This window comes from Cetorhinus maximus, chromosome 18 (genome assembly GCF_964194155.1).
Source record: "Cetorhinus maximus chromosome 18, sCetMax3.hap1.1, whole genome shotgun sequence".
NCBI lineage: Eukaryota > Metazoa > Chordata > Chondrichthyes > Lamniformes > Cetorhinidae > Cetorhinus > Cetorhinus maximus.
In genome coordinates this window covers 97,361,997-97,383,586 of record NC_135896.1, presented here as the reverse complement: position 1 = coordinate 97,383,586, position 21,590 = coordinate 97,361,997, and the positions used below count along the sequence as shown (strand labels likewise).

Genomic DNA, 21,590 nt, shown 5'->3' with positions numbered 1-21,590 from the left:
AATTTTCTATCGTCAGCAAACTTGGATGCATTACACTCAGTCCCTTCACCCAAGTCATTAATAAAGATTGTAAATAGCTTGAGATCCCAGCACCGGAAAACCCTGCTAACCAGAATGATGTGTTTATTCCTACCCTGTTTTGTATCCTTTAACCAATCCTCCATCCATCCTAACCTCATGAACTCCTGCCTATGTGTTGTCTTATTGAATGCCTTTTGAAAATCTACATATACTACATTCACTATTTCCCTTTATCTACCCTGCTAGTTACACCCTCCAAAAACATTTATAGGTTTGTAAAACACAGTTTCCCTTTCACAAAACCATGTTAACCAAGCTTAATCATATTATGAGTTTCTAAGTGCCCTGATAACACTTTCTTAATAATGGATTCCTATATTTTTTCAAAGACTGATGTCAGGCTAACTGACTTGTAGTTCCTGTTTTCTCTCTCTCTCTTAGCATTTAGCATTTTCTAACTCCCAAACCACCAGGATCCTGGGGAATTTTGGAAGAGCACAACCGTTGCATCCACTATCTCTACAGCCACCAGGATGCACCCTAGATGTAAGCCATCAGGTCCAGAAGATGTGTTATTTTTTAGTCCCACTAATATCTCCAGGACTTTTTCTGTACCAATATTAATTGCTTTAAGTTCTTAACTATCTCATTAGACCCTCAGTTCCCTGCTATTTCTGGTATGTTCCTTGTGACTTCCATTGTAAAGACATTATCAAAATATTTGTTTAACATTTGTCATTTCCTTATCCCCCATAACACTTTGTCGTGTCTCTGTCTTTAAGGAACCCATATTTACTTTTGCTACTCTCTTTTTACATATCTATAAGAAGCTCTTACAATCTGTTTTTATATTTCTACTAGCTTACGCCCATATTCTGTATTCTCACTCTTTATCATTTTTTGGTCATCCTTTGTTGGTTTCTAAAACCCTCCCAATTCTGAACCTTGACACTCTTAAATTATTAGAAGCCCCCAATTTTAATGTAAGATTATCCTTGACCTCTTTAGTTAACCTTGGCGATGGATCACTTTTCCAGGAATTTTTATTTCACAAAGGAATGTAAATCCACTGAGAATTATGAAATTATTTTTAAAACTCACCATTGCTTACCCATTATGATAACTTTTAACCTGATTTTTTCAGCTCACCTTGACCAACTGCCCCCACACAGTCATACCAATGTAATTAGCTTTATTTAGATTTAAGATCCTTTTGGACTTAAATCTGGCACACTCAAACCTGATCTGAAATTCATCGTAATATGACCATCCTCCCCCAGAGAATCCCTTATTATGGGATAACTAATTCACCCTGTTTTATTACAGAAGACACCATCTAAAATAGCCTGTTCCCTGCTTGGTTCCGTGGTGTGCTTATCCAGGAAATTGTCTTGAATGCATTCCATGAACTCATCCCCCAAGCTACTTCTGCTAATTTGATTTGTCCAGTCCATATGAAAATTAAAGTTGCCCATAATTACTATGTTACCCTTCTGACAAGCTCCTCTTTATTTCTCAGCCCAACACTATAGCCACTGCTGGTGGTCATCTGACCTAATATGTGGCTCATTGTTTTGATTTATAATGCTCCTGTGAAGCATGTTGGGATGCTTTATTACATTAAAGGCACTATGTAAATATTTATTGTTGTTGTAGGAGACCTATCAACTGCCCCCACTAGTGTTTTCTACCCACCCCCCACCAACCCAATTATTTCTTATCTTTACCCATACTGATTCTACTTCCTGATCTTCTGAGCCAAGATCATTCCTCGCAACTGTCCCTGTGTCATCCTTTATCACCAGGGCTACTCATCCCCCACCACATTCACCACTTTTCCACCTTGTCTATCTCTTGGAAATGCCAAATATCCTGCCATATTTTGTTCCCAACATTGGTCACCAAGCAATCCCGCCTCTGTAATGCCTATTGGATCAAACCCATTTCTCTCTGTTTGTGTTGTTAATTCATCTAGTCACAGATGCTTTCTGCTTTTAGCTAGAGCAGCTGTGGGTGGTTTTTGACGGTGATGAGATACAGTTGTTGGTTTTCTGATCACTTCTGATCTTCATCTGCATGCTGTTAGCACCCACCTCATCTTGTAAATTCAGCTTCATTTTCCTAATGTGGACAATTTCATGGCACTTATTAAATCTTGTTTTTGGAGTTCAACAAAGGCTGCTCACGAATTGATGAGTAATATTAGAGATGTAGAGATCCAGTGAAAGTGGCCTTAACCTATATTTGCTGTCAGTAAACCCATGGTTAATTTATTTGGTAGAAAATGAGTATCCCTGATTTAATGCGCAAGTAGACCTAACCTATTGTGTCCCATTGTGTGTAATAATGGTGAGGTTTTGAGATTCTAGCAGTCAATATGAAGTGCATGGATTTTGAGTTTGCTATCAAAGACCACACCATAATGCGCAATTAGCTCTGAGATTGATGGCTGGACCCCTAGTTTGACTATGTTTTTCTTTCAAAATGATCGTTTAGCCTTTGTGGTGTAAAACTTTCTTAATGGGGGAAAATATTTTCGGCTTGTTTTTCTTTCCTTTCTGTATCAATTGAAACGATCCTGGAAGTTTTAGACGGTGAGCGTGGAAATCTGCAAAGTTGCGCGTTTGTTTTGGTGCAATTTGTTCAATATCGGTAGAAAATTAGAAAAGATCATGGAAGTTGAAGCGCAGATTGCGTCTGGCACAAAGCGAGTTTTTGTGATGTTTTGCATTCGTTTAAAAACGAATCAGGCTGAAAGTTGCCTCAACCCCAATGCCTACCCCACCCCAGATTGAGTTAATCACCATTGCAAGTTTTCATTTATAACACCTATTCAAGAACCTTAAACATTAGGGGTTTTTTAGACATAAGGGCACTAATAGACAGACTTTAAAAGCTTGAATATAATCCTTTTAGATTCAAACTGAGAAACTGTACACCAACATAACCAGCAAATTGTTCTGTGTATTTGTCATTTTTAGTTACTTTAAAATTGGGTTGCACAATGGTTGTGAACCAGGTGCCAATTAAAATGCTTATCTTTTATGATAATCCAATTTTCAGCTGTCCTAATCAAAATACACCAAATTACCATTCTTGAATATAACCAGGAATATTTCTTAAAGCAAAATTTAAAAAAAAAAACTTTCTAAAATGCTTCTGACTGTGCTGGCAGATTTGATGTTTGGCGATATGGAGATGAGCCCATGTGGAAAGCTGAGGGAGAAAACAGTTTCTGTTTGTGCTCGGGTTGCCGCCGGCCGTGGTACAACATCATGCAGATTGTGCCATAACAATTTTTCTTATACAGGATAGTTATGACTTTACTACAATCTGGCGCTTGAGGGGAAAATCTAGTAAATTGCAAATTAGAAAGAAAGCCTAAGTATAGATCTGAAGGAACCGTAACTTTTTAAATCTAGTTGAATTTTTTGGTATCTTCATCCATGCTATTCAAATGAAAGTTAAATTTAGCAGTCGAATGGGTATCTTGGGAATTTTTTTTTCCCCCTTGAACTGAGCACACTCATCTTTCTGGCTTACATTCACTTCAAACTCTTAACCCCGTAGATCTTTTTTTTTTAATATGAAAGTGCAATGGCAAGTTTAACCACTGGTATAAAACATCAACTGATGTGTTGGTTATTAGCTAAGCAAACTTTTTGTATTTTTCTTGAAATTGAACACTCCAAATCGTTCACAATAATCTCTCGGTGACTATTGCCTGAATATTTGAATTTGATGTGTTAAGTGACTTTATTTGAATATGGATAGATTGGTATCTACTTCCTAATTAATCTGATAATGCTGAAGTAGCAGCTTCTTTACATTTCCCTGAATAACGCAGCTTGTTTCATAGCGTGTAAAATATAAGAATCCAGCAGCTTGAGGGAAGTATGTTCCACTAATCTTTCCTGTTACCAGATCGTGTTGGGAGCTATAATAAAAGCAGAACCTTTTTTTTTAAAAGCTGTTAATGATTTTCTTCTTGAAGTCAAGTCTACAGAAAAGGGGAAAAGGAAGATCTGATACTTTGAAGAAGGGTAACAAAGTCTCGATCCCATTTTTCTTACAGCTGTTTTTTTTTGTGTCCCAACTTTTTACAGCTGGAATCAATTTTATTACTTTTACCCATCATCCATTTTAGTACTTTGAAGGAAAAAATATCATAGGAAACATCTCTTAGCAACCACAGGACAGTAATTACTATAACAGCAGCTGGGCGAAAGCCAGATTTCCGTTTTACATAAAAGCTGCCATGGGTTGCTTTTTACAGACAGAACTCGCCAACCTTTGTCAGCGCAGAGTAATATAGTCACAGAATGTGGGTGGTGATTGCAGTTTGTAGGCACTCAGCTGCTTTATAAAAATGTCCGTATTGCAGCCTGCTTATGCATAAATGTGTGCATGCATTATGCAATTCCCATTTGCTAGTTTAAATGAATTGCAAATTTGGAAAATTGTCTTTAATTTGATAAACAACAGGAAATGGGCCCCCGGCTAAGGCAGTGAGTGACATGATACAAAAATGCATGTTTAAGTATGTTTCCAACAAAATGGATAGGAATGAGTGTGATAATACACTAAATACTAGTTAACCAGATTGTAAACTTGTGCAGTTTGAACTATTTCTTCAGCTAATCAATATAGAACAAAGCCATGAAGCCTATGAACTCCTTGCATGGTAAGGTCAAAGGCCAAGTCATTAAAGGACCAGGGTTGTTTCCTGAAGAATTGGCCTATCAATATTTGCTGCTATTCCATTTGTAGCTTTTGCGTTCTTTTTGATGGTTGAAATCCTTTCTAAGAAAGGAAAATAAAACCTGATCAAGTACTCCAAATTTTAACTAAAATCCATCTTCATTATGATGCAACAATTGCATACACTACATAGAACGGTGTATAAAGTTGCAGTTTATAATGAGGGGCCTCTCAGATTTTTTTTTAAAATTATTAGTTGAAAGTGTTCCCCAGTTCTCAGCCAAGGTGACTGGAATTGGGAAGGGGGAGGCTGACGCTGGCAAATTTTCATGTTGATGAATTTCAATGGAGGTTGAAGGGATAAATTGGACTTGATCTCATCATGTGCTTGCTTCTTTTTGCAAATGGAAAATTAAGGCAAATTAATTTTGCCTGAGCTGGATTTTTCCAAATTTGATGTTTTTGTGATGTTAAATTGAACATTCCTTCCTCAATAATAAGCCAGCAATCTGGAATTAGTATTAAAGGTATTGAGGTGTTCATTAACCACCCAGTGGGAGAATTTTTGTGTACAGTGAGTCCAGGCATATAATGGTAAAAAGATGGCTCCTTGCAATATTTGAGGGTCAAGGTGTTGCTTTAGTTCATTCTAACAGTGGAGAGCTTAGTTATGAGTAGATGTCTGAGTCTTGTGGTTCGGTATCAGAGGGGTAGGTGTTGCCTCGTGACAGCAGCCGTGATTGACAGCTGGGTGGGCTGAGCTCCGATCGTGCCAACTTAGAGCTCTTTCCCTCAAGCATGCGGCAGCAGCGAAGTTGTTTTAAGAGTCTGACCCAGCTTAGCTCTGAAAGGAAGAGCAAAATATTGTGGCTGCTGGATATCTGAAATCAAAACAGAAAATTCTGGAAACGATCCGCTGGCTAGTGGAGAGAGTAAAGCAGAGTTCACGTTTCGGGTCAAAAACTTATCATCAGAACTAGTTTTTAAAAATGTACCTAGTTGATGTGAGCCCTGTTTCGATAGCTGTAAATTGCATTGTTTGTTTTTCAGACTAAGTGTAAAAACTCACTAACAACTATACTATAATATAGGCGAGTATGATTTTTTTTAAAATTTCATCTGCTTTGGCGCTTTTTATGTTCTACCTTTCTTAAAGAACAAAGAATTCATATAGTGGCATGTTGTCCATTTCAAGAGCTGACATAAAACATCAACAAGAATGATTTGCGTTTATTCAATGCCTTTAGCACAGTAAAACATTCCAAGGCTTGTCACAGAAGCATTGTCAAACAAAATTTGACATGAGAGTTATATTAATGAGATATTAGGACAGGTGACCAAAAGCATTGGGCAACGAGATGGGCTCTAAGGAGGGTCTGGAAAGAGAGGAGAGAGGCAGAGAGACTTGGGGAGCAAGTTCCAGCGCTTGGGCCGAGGCTGCTGTAGGCGCAGTCTTCACGGGTGGAACAATGAAAAGGGCTATATGCAAGCGAACTGAATCGGAGGAAAGCAGTAGTCTTGGACAGTTTTGTGGCTGGAGGAAGCGAGCGGTTTGTAAATAAGGATGAGCATTTCAGAATGGAGGCATTGCCGGATTGGGAAGTGTGAAGAATATCTCGCCCATGATTCATGTTAATATTTTAGAGGTAATGTTTAGCTTTGGGAAGATTGTTGTTGTGAAGGTAAAGTAACTAAAGTGCTGGGCTTTAGAGATTGCCAGAACGCCCAAAAGAAAATGGCAACTCAGAAGTTATCCACGTTTGTTTAATAGTGTCAGAATAGAAGAGCCTTAAAACAGCTGGTGGGCTTACTTAACTGGAGACATGATGTCTATACTGTTTGCAAAGAAGTGCAGTCCAGAAAGATGTTTCGGGCATTAGGGCTAAATTAATTTAAACGCATTCAGGAAATCATGAAAGGCCATGTGTCATGGAGATTGGTGGATCTTAAGAAGGCTTCTGGTTTCAATGTGCTTGTCTTTTTGCTGGGACAGGGGGTTGGTTGCAATTTGGACCTTGTGTGGCTTGCAGCTCACAGAGAAGCCCTTGGAGCTGTTAACAGGCTCCAGGCAGTTAAGACTCAGCAAAGTCCTGGGAAGCTGAGAAGGTGGCAGAAGATTGCAAGTTCTGTGCTAGGCAGTTAGGGCTCTGAGAAGCCCTGGGAGCCTTTATAGCTCAGCGCAGCCGGGAGACTGGAGGAACCCAGGGCAGTGCCAGCTTAGTGAAGATAGCAGTCTGTCAAAGAGTTGGAAGTGTGCTGGTAATTAGAGGTGGGAGCACAGCTTTGGGAATCCCATGGAACGCAGTCTCAGGAGAAGAGACTGAGCCATCAGGAGGTGAGTGATCTTTGAGGCAATTCGAGTTGGAGCGATCTCTGAGGAAATTCAGAGACTAGACCTTTGAAAGTGAGTAGTTGAAATCCTTCGCGAGGGAGATAGTTTTAATGAGATTTTGAGACTCTCGGTGGTCACTGACACCTGGGTGCGTTGCTGAGAAATCTGTGGGATTTGTCTTGGTCACATCTGCCATTTAATGTGCAGTGTGGTGTGATCGACCACAGTTTGCCTGTTAGTTCATGTTTATTTCATGTTAATTCTGAGAGTATAAGTTAGATATTGTAAATTGTTTTACTTTTCTGACTTTGTATAATAAAGTTTATTTTGTTTGCTTAGAACCATGGAATCTTGAGGCTTTATTCTCTTAGTGGGAATTCAAACTTTGTCTACTTAAACAAAAAGTTACTGATTCCTAACTGGATCATAACATAATTCATCATGTGATTCTCTTGCTGTGATTGGATAGATAGGAATAGAACAAGGTAGGGACAGTCTCACTCAGCTGGACAATGGAGAAGAGGCAGTTTAGGAGGATGGTGTGGTCAAAGGCTTCAGACAGGTTGAGAAGGATGAGAAGGGACAGTTTACGATGTCAGAGTGCATAGGATGTCATTTGGGGTTTTGAGGGCTGAAATCTGATTGGCAGGAGTTCAAAGATGGACTTGTGGGAAAGAAGGGCATGTGGTAGGCAACATGTGCAAGGATTTTGGAGTAGAAAGAGAGGTTGCTTGGACAAGGAGGAGGAGTCAAAGATGAGTTTCTTTGTGGAGGGGACAGTACCTAGGTACAAAGGCTCACTGTTACAATCCCTGGGCCATGCTACTATTTATTGTGCAGAGAAGGGCGCATTCAATTTAATAATTGATAAGCTTTCTCAACTCTTTGTTATTCCCTTGTCGGAGCGCACTGCTCATATTCATTTGTAAGAGCGCTCTGTATTCCTTAATATAGTCCACCTGTGATAGCAAGATTCACTGCGATTTATGGTCAAATGACCTGTGGATAATATAGCCTGAAACCTAATCCAGTGGTTCCCATATCGTTTGGGATGAGCTACACAAAGGAGCTGGGTCTGCAGCAGTATGAAAATGTAATTGTTACCTGTGATTTTTCCACCAAGGCCACTTGGCTCCACACCTCCTTACAGCCTTGGTCCAAACTTGGGCAAAAGAGCTGAATTCCAAAAGAGAGGTGAGAGTGACTGCTCTTGACATCAACCAGCATTTGAGTGTTGCACCAAGAATCCTGGGCAAAACTGAAGCCAATGGGAATCGGGGAAAGCCCTCCACTGGTTGGCGTCATATCTAGCACAAAGGAAGATGGCTGTTGGAGGACAATCAGCTCAGTTCCAGGACATCGCTGCAGGAGTTCCTCAGGATAGTGTCCGAGGTCCAACCACATCAGCTGCTTCGTCAATGACGTCCACTCCAAGATCAGAAGAGAAGATGTTCACTCATGGGGCTGAATTTTCTGGCTGGCGAGGGGGGTGCAGAGTGGACATGGGCGGCCGCAGACCCAATCGCCGCCTGTGATCGGGTCCACGCTGCCATTTTACACGGGCCGGCCAATTAAAGCCCGCCCAGCATGAATCACAGCTCCCAAGGACAGTGGGAGTGGGCGGGCGGCGGCGGGACTGCAATGACCACCGGGTCCAATGGTGACCCGATGGCCTGTTTTAAAAAGTTGCTGCAGCCTTTCAGAGGCTGTGAATCACGGCCAGTGGAAGGGCTCCCCAGGGCGCTGCTGGTGAGCAGGCCAGGCAGGAGGGTAGGGCAGGGGGCTCTGTGCCCCTCGTTTTTCCGATGATTGCCTTGCTGCCCTCCTCGAGGAGGTGGCAACACGGCGGGAGGTCCTGATACCCCAGGACGGGAGGAGGAGGCCCCCCCCCAACATGACCAAACGTGCCTGGGAGGAGGTGGTGGAGGTGGAGAGCTCCTGCGACGTGGTGCAGTGCACCTGGATCCAGTGTCGCAAGCACTTCAACGACCTGTTGCGCTTTGGCAGGGTGAGTACCATGTTGGCATTGGTCACTTAACCCAGCAGGTCAGCTTTCCCCCCTGGTGCCCCCCCAAGTCTGAGTGCATTGAATCATTGACAGCATGTGCCCTTCGCTGGGTGGGTCAGCAGATATTGCCCATGCCGAGGTCACCCTGAGAGGGTGGTGAAGAGATGAGTTCTGCCCCTGCAACATGTGATACACTGAAACCCACATGACTGTTCTGGGGACAACCTGGAGGAGCTGCACCTGGGCGCAGTGCTGGAACTCCAGGACATGTCAAAGTCAGGGTGATGAGATGCTGGGAGGGGAGCTTCAAGGTGGCATTGGCACCGATCGATCTGCTGTCCTCTGCGCTCCACGTGCCTGCGCCTCCTTGCTATCGAAGGTTAGACCATGTGGTGCCTGATGTGAGTGTTCGGCAGCAGCTGGGTGAGGAGGCACTGGAGCCCTGCAATGTCCCACTCTGGCTGGGCTGGGCCGTGCGTGAAGAGAGTCCAGGTACAATTAGCACTAATCAACGCTCTTCTCTCCTTTTCAGGAGAAGAATGTACATAATGCCACCGAGCGGGTGAGGACTGGTGGCGGCCTGGCACAGTTAGCAATTCTCAAAAGTTTTGAGCAGGAGGCACTGGATCTGGAGAGGTGCCATGCGCCCAGGTCCACCGGTGTTGGTGAGGCGGGGGTGCCACAGGCAGGTATGTTTGCCCAGCAGTGAGGTCACCATTGTTCTCCCAACAGCCATGGCAGTGCTGAATGTTCAGTGATTGAAGTTTGCAACATGGCTTGACCATTGGTTATGGAAGGATGAGCGCATAATGATCCGGGGGACAGGGATGCACTTTGACATTGTCTCCACGTTAACTGATTCAATGTCCTTGTTCTTCCTTTCAGCATCAGCGGAGCAGGGCCGGGAGGAGGAGCAGCAGGGGACCCCTCTCACACCTGAGGGCCCTGAGGTCTCACCAGCGTCACACCATCTCTGCCAGGCAGGCACCAGCGCAAGTACAAGCACCTCGGTGGGAATTAGAACATCAGCTAGTGTCCCGGGGCACAGCGGTGAGGGCACTTCACAGTCGCTGGAGGAGCTGGCAGAGACAGAGAGTGCCCATGGTGCCAGCAGTCGGAGGGCTGCAGGGGACCAGGTACATGCCCAGTCGGTGCCTGATGATGCGCCTCTGGAGTCGTCCGCGATGCAGCAGCTGCAGGAAATGCGGCTGGGTGTGCGGGAGCATCTGGGGAGATACACGAGGCTATGCTTGGCTTGGTGTTCGTGGTGGAGGAGTCTACACGGATTATCACCGAAGCAATGAGTCTCATGTCCGAGCGCCATGCGTCCCCCATGGAGAGAGTGGCGACTCTCGTGGAGAGGCTCCTCCAGGAGACCCATCAGGGCTTCCTGGGGATACGCTCTAACCAGCAAGCCCTCACATCGGCATTGACCTCAGTTGGTCAGTGCCAGTGTGGGAAATGGTGTGGGCACCAAGTTTCCCAGCTCAGTGCCCATCCATCCACAGTGAGCAGGGAGGTCCGAAGCAACCTCACATCGGCGCAGCAGCTGCCTGTTGTCTCTGTGGGCTCCTCTCAGGGCGCTCCGGATGAGGGCGGCAGCTCCTCCTCCCCTCTGCCAGTGATCACAGCATCCGATGCGGCTGCGACAACTGGGGAGGTGCCAGCTGTGGAACTGGCAGCTCCCTCCCAGGCGGGGCCAGCACAGACTCCACGGGCCAGAGGACGACCGCCAAGGTCATCGAGGCCAACAGGACAGCAGAGTCAGCAGGCTGGCTCAGATACCACTCCCAGCGAGGGGGCAGCACCAAGACGTAGCACCTGGAAACGTAAACATAAGGCACCTTAGGCACACCACGGGTTTATCACTGGTGCTTTTGAGTTGGCCCGAGATGAGGTGTTTATGAGTTGGTTTTTCATCTTGTTTCATTAAGTTTGTTTGGTTGTAATAATAAATTCAGACATCTCACCATGGTTGAGGGTGCCTCTTTTGTTCTGCAGGTGGATCAACAATGTAATTTGTGCTTCGTGGGGCATTAAGCTTTATTAACAAGGACCTTAGTCCCTAACCAGACAGAATTTGCACTTAGGTCTCGAATAAGGAGCATACAGCCCAGGCTTGTCCTGGAGGTCCATCTGTGGTATGCTAGCTTTGTTAGATTAAAGCCTCCCGGGTGTCCCTGCCTCCCTGCAGTATGCCCGGGTCAGCGTCTACCCCCTCAGCATTTCCCTGTGCATGCTCATCCTCGGACTCACTGCTGGACTCATTGTGTGCAGCCGCAGCCACTGCATCAACATCTTCATTGTCCCAATGGTAGTTCAGTGCGTCTGTAACCTGCTTGACACAAGTGTGGACAGCTGATTGGGAGACACCGCAAAGATCACCCACTGAGCCCTGGAAGGAACCAGAGGCATAGAAGTTGAGGGCAGTTGTGACCTTTAGAGCCACTGGCATGGGGTGTCCACCCACACAGTTTGCAGAGATCTCAGGGCCAATCATCTGACAGATATAATTGACTGTCTCCCTTGAGAGTTGGAGCCTCCTCCAGCACTGCACCTCAGACATATTGAGGTAGCTGCTTCGCTGCCTGTAAACCCTGGCAGCAGGATAGTGGCGTCTTCTGCGGTTTCTTCCGCCTTGGACAACCTCTTGGCCCTGCACCCCTTCTGCCTGCGCCTGACCTCCCAAAGGTGGCTCCTCTGGAGGCTGAATGTTTACTCCTGGCCTCCTCCCCCTTCTAGTCCTCCCTTCCTCCTCAGGAGGTGTTTCCAGTGGAGAGTTCAGCTCCCATTCCCAGGCTAAGGGAAGGCTTCCTGAAACCTGCAGGCCCAAAAGACATTCCTCACTGCAGAGTGCTGACCTGAAGGTTGTGAGTCCAGTCCAAGCAGCTGGTCTGCGTTTTGAAGTATTGCAGATCACACGGGCAAGTATCAGTAACTTTGATCAATATTCGACTGTGCACATTCGCGACCCCACTGAGCCCTCTTATCCCACCCGTGAATGAGGTTTATACAAATGTGTCCTACCCGCCTGCCCGTGCGCCGACCCGAAGACTGCATGGGCTCCAAAAAACCGTGGGCGATTGGAGTGTCAAGGGCCTTAAGTGGCCCGTTAATTAATGGCGGGCGCGCATTGGAGAGCATTGCACGCCCACCCAACGAAATATCGCAATGGCGCGCGGTGACGTCAGGACGCTCACCTGACGTCACCGCGCGCCATTTTACGCGCATGTGTGTGGGGCCCGCCCCCGCTCACCAACGGGAAAATTCTGCCCATGATTGTACAATGTTCGGTGCCTCTCGCAACCCGTCAGATACTGAAGCAGTCCCTGCCCATAAGCAGCAAGACATGGACAACATTCAGGTTTGGGCCGATAAGTGACAAGTAACATACCTGCCTCACAGGTGCCAGGCAATGACCATCTCCAACACGAAAGAATCTAACTATCTCAACATGATGTTCAATGACATTATCATCGCTAAATCCCCCGCCATCAGCATCCTGGGCATTACTACTGACCAGAAACTTAACTGGATCAGCCATATAAATACTGTGTCTACAAGGGCAGGTCAGAAGCTGAGAACTCTGTGGCAAGTAACTCACCACCTGACTCCCCAAAGCCTGTCCACTATCTACAAGGCACAAGTCAGGAGTGTGGTCAAATATTTCCCACTTACCTGGATGAGTGCAGTTCCCACAACACTCAAGAAGCTCGACACCATCACGGACAAAGCAGACTATTTGATTGGCAGCCCTTCCACCATCTTAAAATGTTCATTCCCTTCACCACCAGTACACAATGGCATCAGCGTGTACCACCTAGAAGATGCAGCAGCTCACCAAGGCTCCTTTAGCAGCACCTTCCAGATCTGTGACCTCTACCACCTAGAAGGACAAGGGCAGCAGACACATGGGAACACCGCCGCCTGCAAGTTCCCCTCCAAGCCACTCACCATCCTGACTTGGAAATATATCGGCCGTTCCTTCACTGTCGCTGGGTCAAAATCCTGGAACTCCCTCCCTAACAGTACTGTGGGTGTACCTACACCGCATGGACTGCAGCGGTTCAAGAAGGAAGCTCATCACCACCTTCTCTAGGGATGGGCAACACGTACTGGCCTTGCCAGCAATGCCCACATTGCATGAAAGAATTGTTTAAAAAAACAAGTCGGCTGTTTGGTTTGGTGGGTTTAGAAACAGCAATGGGGAATTCTGTGATTAAAGTAATGAAAGGATAACCGACACTGGACCTCAAGGTGCATTTCTTCAGAGCCTTACCTTTTTTAAGATGGGTATGTTGCACATCTGTAGATCTATCAACACATGAGAAATGTCAAGCGTTACGGGAAAAACATGTTTGTTTTAGGAGTTGCTGTCCAGTCAACAGTGGCAGGCATAACGCGTGGGTTTTATTCCTCATTTACTGCCTTCTTTATCACTTTTATTTGCCACTATGCATCTATCTCCAAATGTTGAGAAGTTCCAGTTTTGTCCTAATCATCAATTCTGCCTTCATTATAAATTAGATCCCTCTGTACCTTGCGGCAGTTATAAAGTAACTTCACTTGCTAAGTAAAGAACCCCATCAGCATCAAGAAGTTCTGAAGAAGAGTCATACGGACTTGAAACGTTAACCCTGCTTCTCTCTCCATAGACGCTGCCAGACCTGCTGGATTTTCCCAGCATTTTCTGTTTTTATTTCAGGTTTCCAGCATCTGCAGGATTTTATTTTTTATTGTAAAGATGAAACTTCTGGTTTGCAGCTCGTAGGAGCCTGATGACTATGTAGACGCAAATGAGTCTTGAAGTTAATATTCTTGCATTAATTGCATTCTTGTTAATATGCGACAGCATCGTACATCAAGGTGCTATTTTAAATGGCGTAAAATTTGTGCTCGATTCCTGTGGTTTTTGGGGCACTTTTAACCGATGTGTTTCCTTCACTTAATTTTGTTATATGTTCACCAAGCTGTCAAGGTTTTATTCTTTCTTCCTTTCCATACACTCTGCCGCTCCCTATTCACCCCCCTCACACACCCCCAAACATACTGCGCTGCCCGCATCTATAAGAATGAGGGAAATCAGCCTTTTCTCTAATCCTGATTTAAATAACTATGTGTATGTACCTACATATATTTTAAGGCACGGGAATAAGCTGTTTGACTTAACTAGTAATGCAGTTTGATTTGCCCTCCTGCTGTTATCCTGCCTTTACTCGCCAGTTCTCTTTTATGCATATTGTCTGTGGGGAGGGGGAGAAAATAAAAGAAGATTGCATAAGATAAAAGCAAAATGCTGGCGATCCGAAATAAAAAACGAAGTGCTCGACAAACTGAGAGAGAAAGAGAGTCAATGTTTCAAGTCCAATATGGCTCTTCATCGGAACTATGTTATTAAAAACCCGTCTGCTTCACTAAATTCCTTTCGGGGAAGGAAATCTGCCATCCTTACCCGGTCTGGCCTACATGTGACTCCAGACTCACAGCAGTGTGGTTGACTCTTAACTGCCCTGTGAAATGGCCACTCAGTTCAAGGGCAGTTAAGGATGGGCAACAAATGCTGGCCTTGCCAGTGATGCCCACGTCCCATGAAAGAACAAAGGATATTATGCCTTGGTGAACACGCACTGATTTTGGCCTGCATTTTACACTGATTAGGCATATGGCATGAAATGTCCCTAATATCTTAGCTACAGTAGAGTTTCACCTTCCACAAGACAAGGCAAATATGGCAAGTTACAAAAGTGCATTTTGACCACCTGCTTTCAGTAAACAGTACCTACAACTTGCATTTATATAGCACCATTAACAAAGAAAAATGTCCCAAGGCGATACAGAGCCAAGTAAGTTTTAGAGAGACCTGGTAAATGTTCAACATTATGATAGGATTAATCACTGGTGACCCATTGTTTCCAGAAAGGCAATAAGTAAGAGGTCACAAATTTAACGGACTAAAGAATTGAAGAGACGGTTTGAAAAGGAATTGCTCAGAATGGTTGAATTGTTTCAACAATGGTTTGTGGTGTTCCAGGAAGTCCATAAGTAGTTTTAACAGGGTTTAAGAGGGGAATGAGTTGGAGTATGGGGAGCAAGCAGGAGGATGGAATTAGACTGGGTAGCTGAGAGCGAAAATCATCAGATCAACCACATGGCCTTTTCTCTTTGCTGTCGCATTCGAGGCTCAGATGAAGACCACTCAGTCTGTTTGCCTCTCCTTCCATAACACCGGCTCTTCCTAACACCAGCGGGTTTCTTTCTAACATCCAGCTTTCATTGTTGAGTGGAGAGACATGTTGCTGAAGCTTCTCGCCCTGGTCTCATCAAGACAAATGCAAGAATGTCAAATTTCAGACTATCACAAGGAGAAAAGGGAGGTGTTTGTTTGACAAGTCAGCTCTGATTGGCCACGTTCAGAGCAATGGCAAAGGCTCCCCAAACATTTGCACTTGCTCAAAGTGACATCCATTCACACGCATGGTCCTGTTTTCTGCAAACCATAGGAATGTGTTTAAGCATTGTGCCTTTTTTGCATTACACGGGAGCTTGGGGAGCCTATAGTTGCCTGTTGCTTTCTCCTTGGCAACACCTCGGCCAACCAGAGTCAGTTTGCCAACCAATCAGCGCCCTTTTCTCCAGTAGTATAAACTGTCGTGTTTGTTTGAAGTTTGGCATTCTTGTGTTTGTCCTGATGAGTGCAAGACGAAAAACTTCAGCAAACATGTCTCTTCAGCAACACCTAGCTTTCAAATAAATCTCGAGTTGCCTTCAACCTTCTTTCCTGGAAGCCCTGTTTACTATCAGTCATCATCCAATGCCCTCCTGTTCCTACCTTTCATTGCTGTTGGAGTTTTATTGTATAGACTCCTGGCAGCAATAGTGTAAAAGCAGTGTCATGACAGGTATTGTTAATGAATATGATCCATTGTGACTCGTTCCTTTTCCCACTGTCGCTTGTGCACTGTGCCAAGGAGAGATTCTATTCATATTGATTTGTTTTTTATTTACCATTTACAATGGGTGCAGTTATTATGTGTATGGCTGGAGTGAACCTTTCTAAGAGCCTTGTGTATCCAGTAACTTTTCTGTGATTCATTTTGCGTTCTCCTTCCTAAAGAGGAAGCAAGCAGCCTGCGCTTGGCATTTAGAATTTCCCAGCCAAAAACAGGAACTCGCCATGTGAGCTACTTGAACAAATCCTGTTAATTCCACTGCGGTTGAGAAATGCCGGCTGTGATTATCCTTTGCAGATAAATAAGATGTAAATGCAGATTGAGCTGATTGAAACTTCTACATTCAGACCGAAGATTGACACCATAAACCTACAAATATTATGCAGTGAAACTTAGCAGCTTGAAAGAATGTTACTGTTCCGCACCTATCCCCTCTGGCACATGTGTAGTACGATTTCCAGCACCCCTGTTAACATTCTTGGCTGCCCATCTAGTAGAACAGGTACTACACATGGACATGACTAAATAAGCATGTCACATTCCCTCCCACTTACCAAAAAACCCTATTAACCTGCCGCTGGTGATCCTTTTGCCTCTGAAGATCCAAATGAGGAACTCATTCATGCTGGGAACTTGCCTGCAAACTTTTAATTTGCTAACCCCCGGAAGGATACTTGGGATCGGCAAACAAAACGACCGACTGCGTGTTTATAGCACACTGTCTGACTGATGGCTCACAATGTGACTTGGCCATAATGTGAAAATTTGCCTCTTGGCTTCCAAAGTTTGGGGCAGAAGGCAAAGATGCTGGAGGTGTGTATGTGACAAGGGTTCCTAGCCCCCAGTTGGTATCCAGCAAACCAGCTGGAGGTGCATTCATGTAATTATTAGGGACTAGATTCATCCTGTGGGAACAGCTGTAATGGCCCATGTTGTCTGCAATGCATTGCCAATAGATTCTATACTGACCACAACTAAAGTGGCCACTTGCAGGATGAGGCAGAGGATTTCCTGTCGAACAGTATCTCAGTATAAAAGTTGTCCCTTGTCAGCTGCAAAAAATGTAAATCGATGAAGTCAGAGGGAAAATAAACTGCAAGCAATGCAGTGCGTAAATCATTGTCTTTTGGGAGCTAGTTTGAATCTCTAGTGCACTCAATGGTTTTGATAGGCTTTTAAAATAGTTCAAAAAGGCACACTTGGAGCAGTGACGATCACTGATTCCTTCGTCACATCCTCTATTCAACTCCAAATTTATTATAAGTTTTCAAGCACCCATTGAGGTCAGTAACTGTAGAGCATGAAGAATGGTTATATTGTGGCTTGGTGCCGAAACATAAGTTTTATGATGTCAAGGCAAAATACTGCAGATGCTGGAAATCTGAAACAAAAACAAAGAAGTGCTGAAAAAACTCAGCAGGTTCTGAAGAAGGGTCATACGGACTCGAAACGTTAAATCTGCCTTTCTCTCCACAGATGCTGTCAGACCTGCTGAGTTTTATCAGCACTTTTTTTTTTGTTTTTGTTTCATGATGTCAAATTGTTTAACAGAACTCCACAATTGTAAAAGCACTTTTTCAGGGTCAGTTCTGTTATTCATCAAGTTTTATTAATGCCATCACCATTAAAAAAAACCCAGTTACACCCGATTGAGCAAGGTGTAGCTTTTTATATGGGGCTTCTAACAGGGACATGGGAGCGGGAACGTTGAGAATTCTTACTGATTTCACCATTGCTGACTCTGGGGCGCTGCACAATGACAGCCTGAATCGGAGCCCTGAGTGACAGAAACGACCTCAGGATTTCTGCGCGTGCCCCACGCAACCAAGTTTCAGATGGGTAATGATGGCAAATTCCGACAGTGTGCCGTCAATAATTTCCCCTCCAGCCCAGGAAATCTAACCCACGGTGTTTCAGTGCACTTTTTCCAGTTCCTGTGATAGGCTGACCTCTGCTGGCCAGTCTGAAAATGTACCATTAGGGTTGCAAGATTCTGATTATTTTGAAGGACAATGAAGGATTTTTTTCTTGTATTTTCTTTTTTGCAGCCTGCACAAGAAAACGATCTCAATTCTTTGATAAGGAAAGAACGGATTTCACGGCACGACACAGTAGTGACCAATGATCCTTGCAGAAGCTGCTATGTTAGTACCCCCCCATTTGAAGAATTCAGTTCTCAAAGATTGTACTTTCCTGTTCAGCAGAATCAGGTAACTTTTCACTTTTGAAGAAAGGTACATTGCAAGATGTGAAACTGTTTTATGGAGCGGAAAATGGACAAATGTGTGTGTGTTTTTTTTTGATATTCAGTTTTACATAATTGACTTCTGAATATTTTTTAGCATAGTCTGGCCATTGTGTCAGATTATTATTTCCTGAAGAACTAATCAATGTGGTCACAAAAGCTGCACTTTGAAAGATACGCCACTAATAAAAGTGTTGCTGAGCTTGTGCTCTGAGGAGCATCTTTTATAAAGTGCTGTTTGTAAGGGTTCCAAATAGTCCAGGGACGAGGGATTTCAGCGATTATGTTTTCCTCGGGGAAGAGAAGCTCGAAAGGAGATTTGACAGAGGTGTTCAAAATCCCGAGGGCTCTGCAAGCAGTAGGTAGAGAGAAACTGTTCCCGTTGGCAGGTGGGCCAAGAACCAGAGGGGGACAGACTTCAGAGGACTGGCATCAGCAACATGAAGCAAAATGTTTCTTCCCCCCCCACCTCCACCACGCACACAGCGAGTGGTTAGGATCAGGAGTACGCAGCCTGAGGGTATGGTGGAGGCAGGTTTAATCATGGCTTTCAAAAGGGAATTGGATGGTTACCTGAAGAGAGAAGATTTTGCAGGGTGGTAGGGAAAAGGTGGGGGCAGTGGAGCTAGCTGAGTTGCTCATGTAGAGCGCCAGCACAAGCCCAAAAGACTGCCTCCCGTGCTACAACCATTCTATAGTGTATTACAGTAAGAACAGGACATTTTCTCAAACTTCATTTGAATTTCAGAATCTTGAAGCTTAAAATCTTAGTGGTTTTGCATACATTATGGAGGCTTGTGGCGGTGGGGGGGGTTGTATCTGTAATCAGATTCCTTTACCCTCCTGCAAATAAAGTGCCTCAGCTGGGAACTGAGCTATTACTACGCTTGCACAAGGCAGCTGTAAAATTAGTTCCACGGGATTGGCTGGATAAGATATTCAAAGAATGGTTTCTATTAAAAATTGTTTTCTTCTACTTTCAAAGTTGTATCATTCACCTACATGGTTTTAATTTCCTCTAAAGAAGAAAATGTTGAATCTCTTGCAGATCAAGCTGAAATCAACGAGGCATGTCAGTTTTCAGGACGAAGATGAAGTGGTGAGGATAAACCCGCGGAAGGATATATTGATTAGGGGCTATGAAGACTACAGACATCCCATTGTACGAAAAAATGAATTGGAAACTGAAATAGACTCGTATGTGTGTTTCAAACCTGAATCCAAAAAACACGATTATGTATATCCTTCTGTGGAAGGGATTGAAACTGAACACATCAAAGATTCAAAAGGTTCTATTGTATTCAAAGCACAGCCATCCCCTTCACTAAAATCAAAAAAATCCAGGCGGAGGAAAGAAGATGGAGAACGCTCTCGTTGTGTATATTGTCGAGACATATTTAATCATGAGGAAAACCAGAGAGGACAGTGTCAGGATGCTCCAGACCCCATCAAGAGATGCATTTATCAAGTGAGCTGCATGCTGTGTGCTGAGAGTATGCTCTACCACTGCATGTCGGACTCTGAGGGAGATTTCTCTGATCCATGCTCGTGTGACACTAGCGATGACAAGTTCTGTTTGCGATGGCTGGCACTTATAGCCTTGTCCGTCATTGCACCATGTATGTGCTGCTATCTTCCTCTGAGAGCATGTCACCACTGTGGGGAGATGTGCGGATGTTGTGGAGGGAAGCACAAAGCAGCTGGATGATGTGACCAGTCAGGAGCCAAGCTGTGCTTAATAGTTCCTCTCCAGGCAGCATCAACCCTGGGTCTCAAGGGTTTTGGCCTACTGGTATTAAAAGCCAGCACCAATTGCAGAGCTGTGCAAGTCTCCGAGGTTCGAGGAGAAGTGACGTGTTTTAAATGATCGTGGCACTTCACAAGGTCACCGTGTCTAATCGTTTGCAATGCACAGCCTAACTTGAGATGGTTTTGTGAAGCAGAGAATTCTTTGCTTTTTGGTTGTTCAGTGAATACTGTATGTGATTATGCTGAAGGCATTCATTTTGCAGTTTTGTACATTGAGTTGACTAATGGGTCTGGTTTCTCACATTGAAGCCACAGATGAGACTGAAATGTTAGACTAAAAGCACTAGGTAACTGTTTGATTTTTGTTCAGAAAGATTTCAACTTGTTTTAGGCTTTGGTTCTAATAAGTATTTACTTACTATGTGCATTTACAGAATCACTTAACTGGCAGTGCAGATGAATTTACAGTCTGTGAATAATTAGAAATATTTAATACATGTGAAGTGTCAAACTCTATATAACTAAATTTGAGATGGCTTGTACTTTCTCAATAAAACCATTTATCCTTTCAGTTCTTCTATGCCAGGAAACAAAAGATTTTGACATGTAATGAACCCATAGATAGATCTTTTATTTTTGATGTCTTGTGATATGCATGCTTACTTATTCACACAAGATTTTACTTCAGTTTGAACAATTTTTTTCATCTTTCTCTCTGAAGGCTAAAAATTGTTGACTAATTTTCATTGTGGTGATTAAGCACATGCTGTTTTCTTTTCTGTATATGTGTGCTTTGTGAGAACCAAATTGCAAGTTAGTGGCATATTTTGATTTTTTTTTTAGATATCTTTTTAAAAACACTTCTAAGATTTTTGCTCAACCAGCAAGTTTTCTGTTAGTGGTCCAAGAATATCAAATGGCTTCTTGCATTGACATAACTGAGTATCATGGTATTAAAAATCTAAAGTTTGGAGCATAGTCAATTCATGTATTTCAGGCCTATCTTTGTATCGGTGACCTAACGGAAGCAGTGTAGCTGCAATTTTGGAAAAACCCAGGTTTACTTTGTAAATTAAACACACTCAAGAATATTTTATGCAAGATACTAAGCTACGCTAGTTTAATTTGTTATTCTAGGATTATTAAGTGAATGCTTTTAGCTAGTTAAAACAACCACTAGGTGCTACATTTCCCTGTATACTTGTGCATGTAGGAACACCCACATTGCTCACCCTGAAGTGGATATGTAAATAGACATGATTCATACTTAAATGTGTATCTATAGTACATAGGTGTGCATGGACGAGATAAATATTTGATTTTAAATTTCCGTTTAGGCTGGGGGAGGTTACCAATGTGTATTTCAGACTTGCAGCACTCATACCTGAAATATTCACAATGACGCCAAATTCTGAGCCTGAATGGATTAAATTCTTAGGCTATATCTATCTCGTAACCTTTTAAAATATATATATAATTAAATGAGGTCATTTGTCACTTTTGTACCGTGCTCTATGGTTGTAACTAGTCCCAGCAATATGTGGAATGAACCTAAATATTTAAATTAACTCATTAATGTGCAAG

At 43.7% G+C, this 21,590-nt stretch overlaps 1 protein-coding gene across 2 annotated transcripts in view; it reads left to right on the top strand.

The window, feature by feature from the left end:
* spred1 (sprouty related EVH1 domain containing 1) overlaps positions 1–20,570 on the top strand; it is a 50,922-nt gene extending 30,352 nt beyond the window's left edge. Inside the window, exons 4-5 of one of the 2 annotated variants that reach the window (XM_078563254.1) lie at positions 18,061–18,222; positions 19,306–20,570. In XM_078563254.1, coding sequence (XP_078419380.1) covers positions 18,061–18,222; positions 19,306–19,965 — 822 coding nt within the window. In that variant the 3' untranslated portion in view covers positions 19,966–20,570. The remainder of the gene's footprint in view (positions 1–18,060; positions 18,223–19,305) is intronic. The other variant, XM_078563255.1, reaches the window with a different exon arrangement.
* Positions 20,571–21,590: the final 1,020 nt, after the last annotated feature.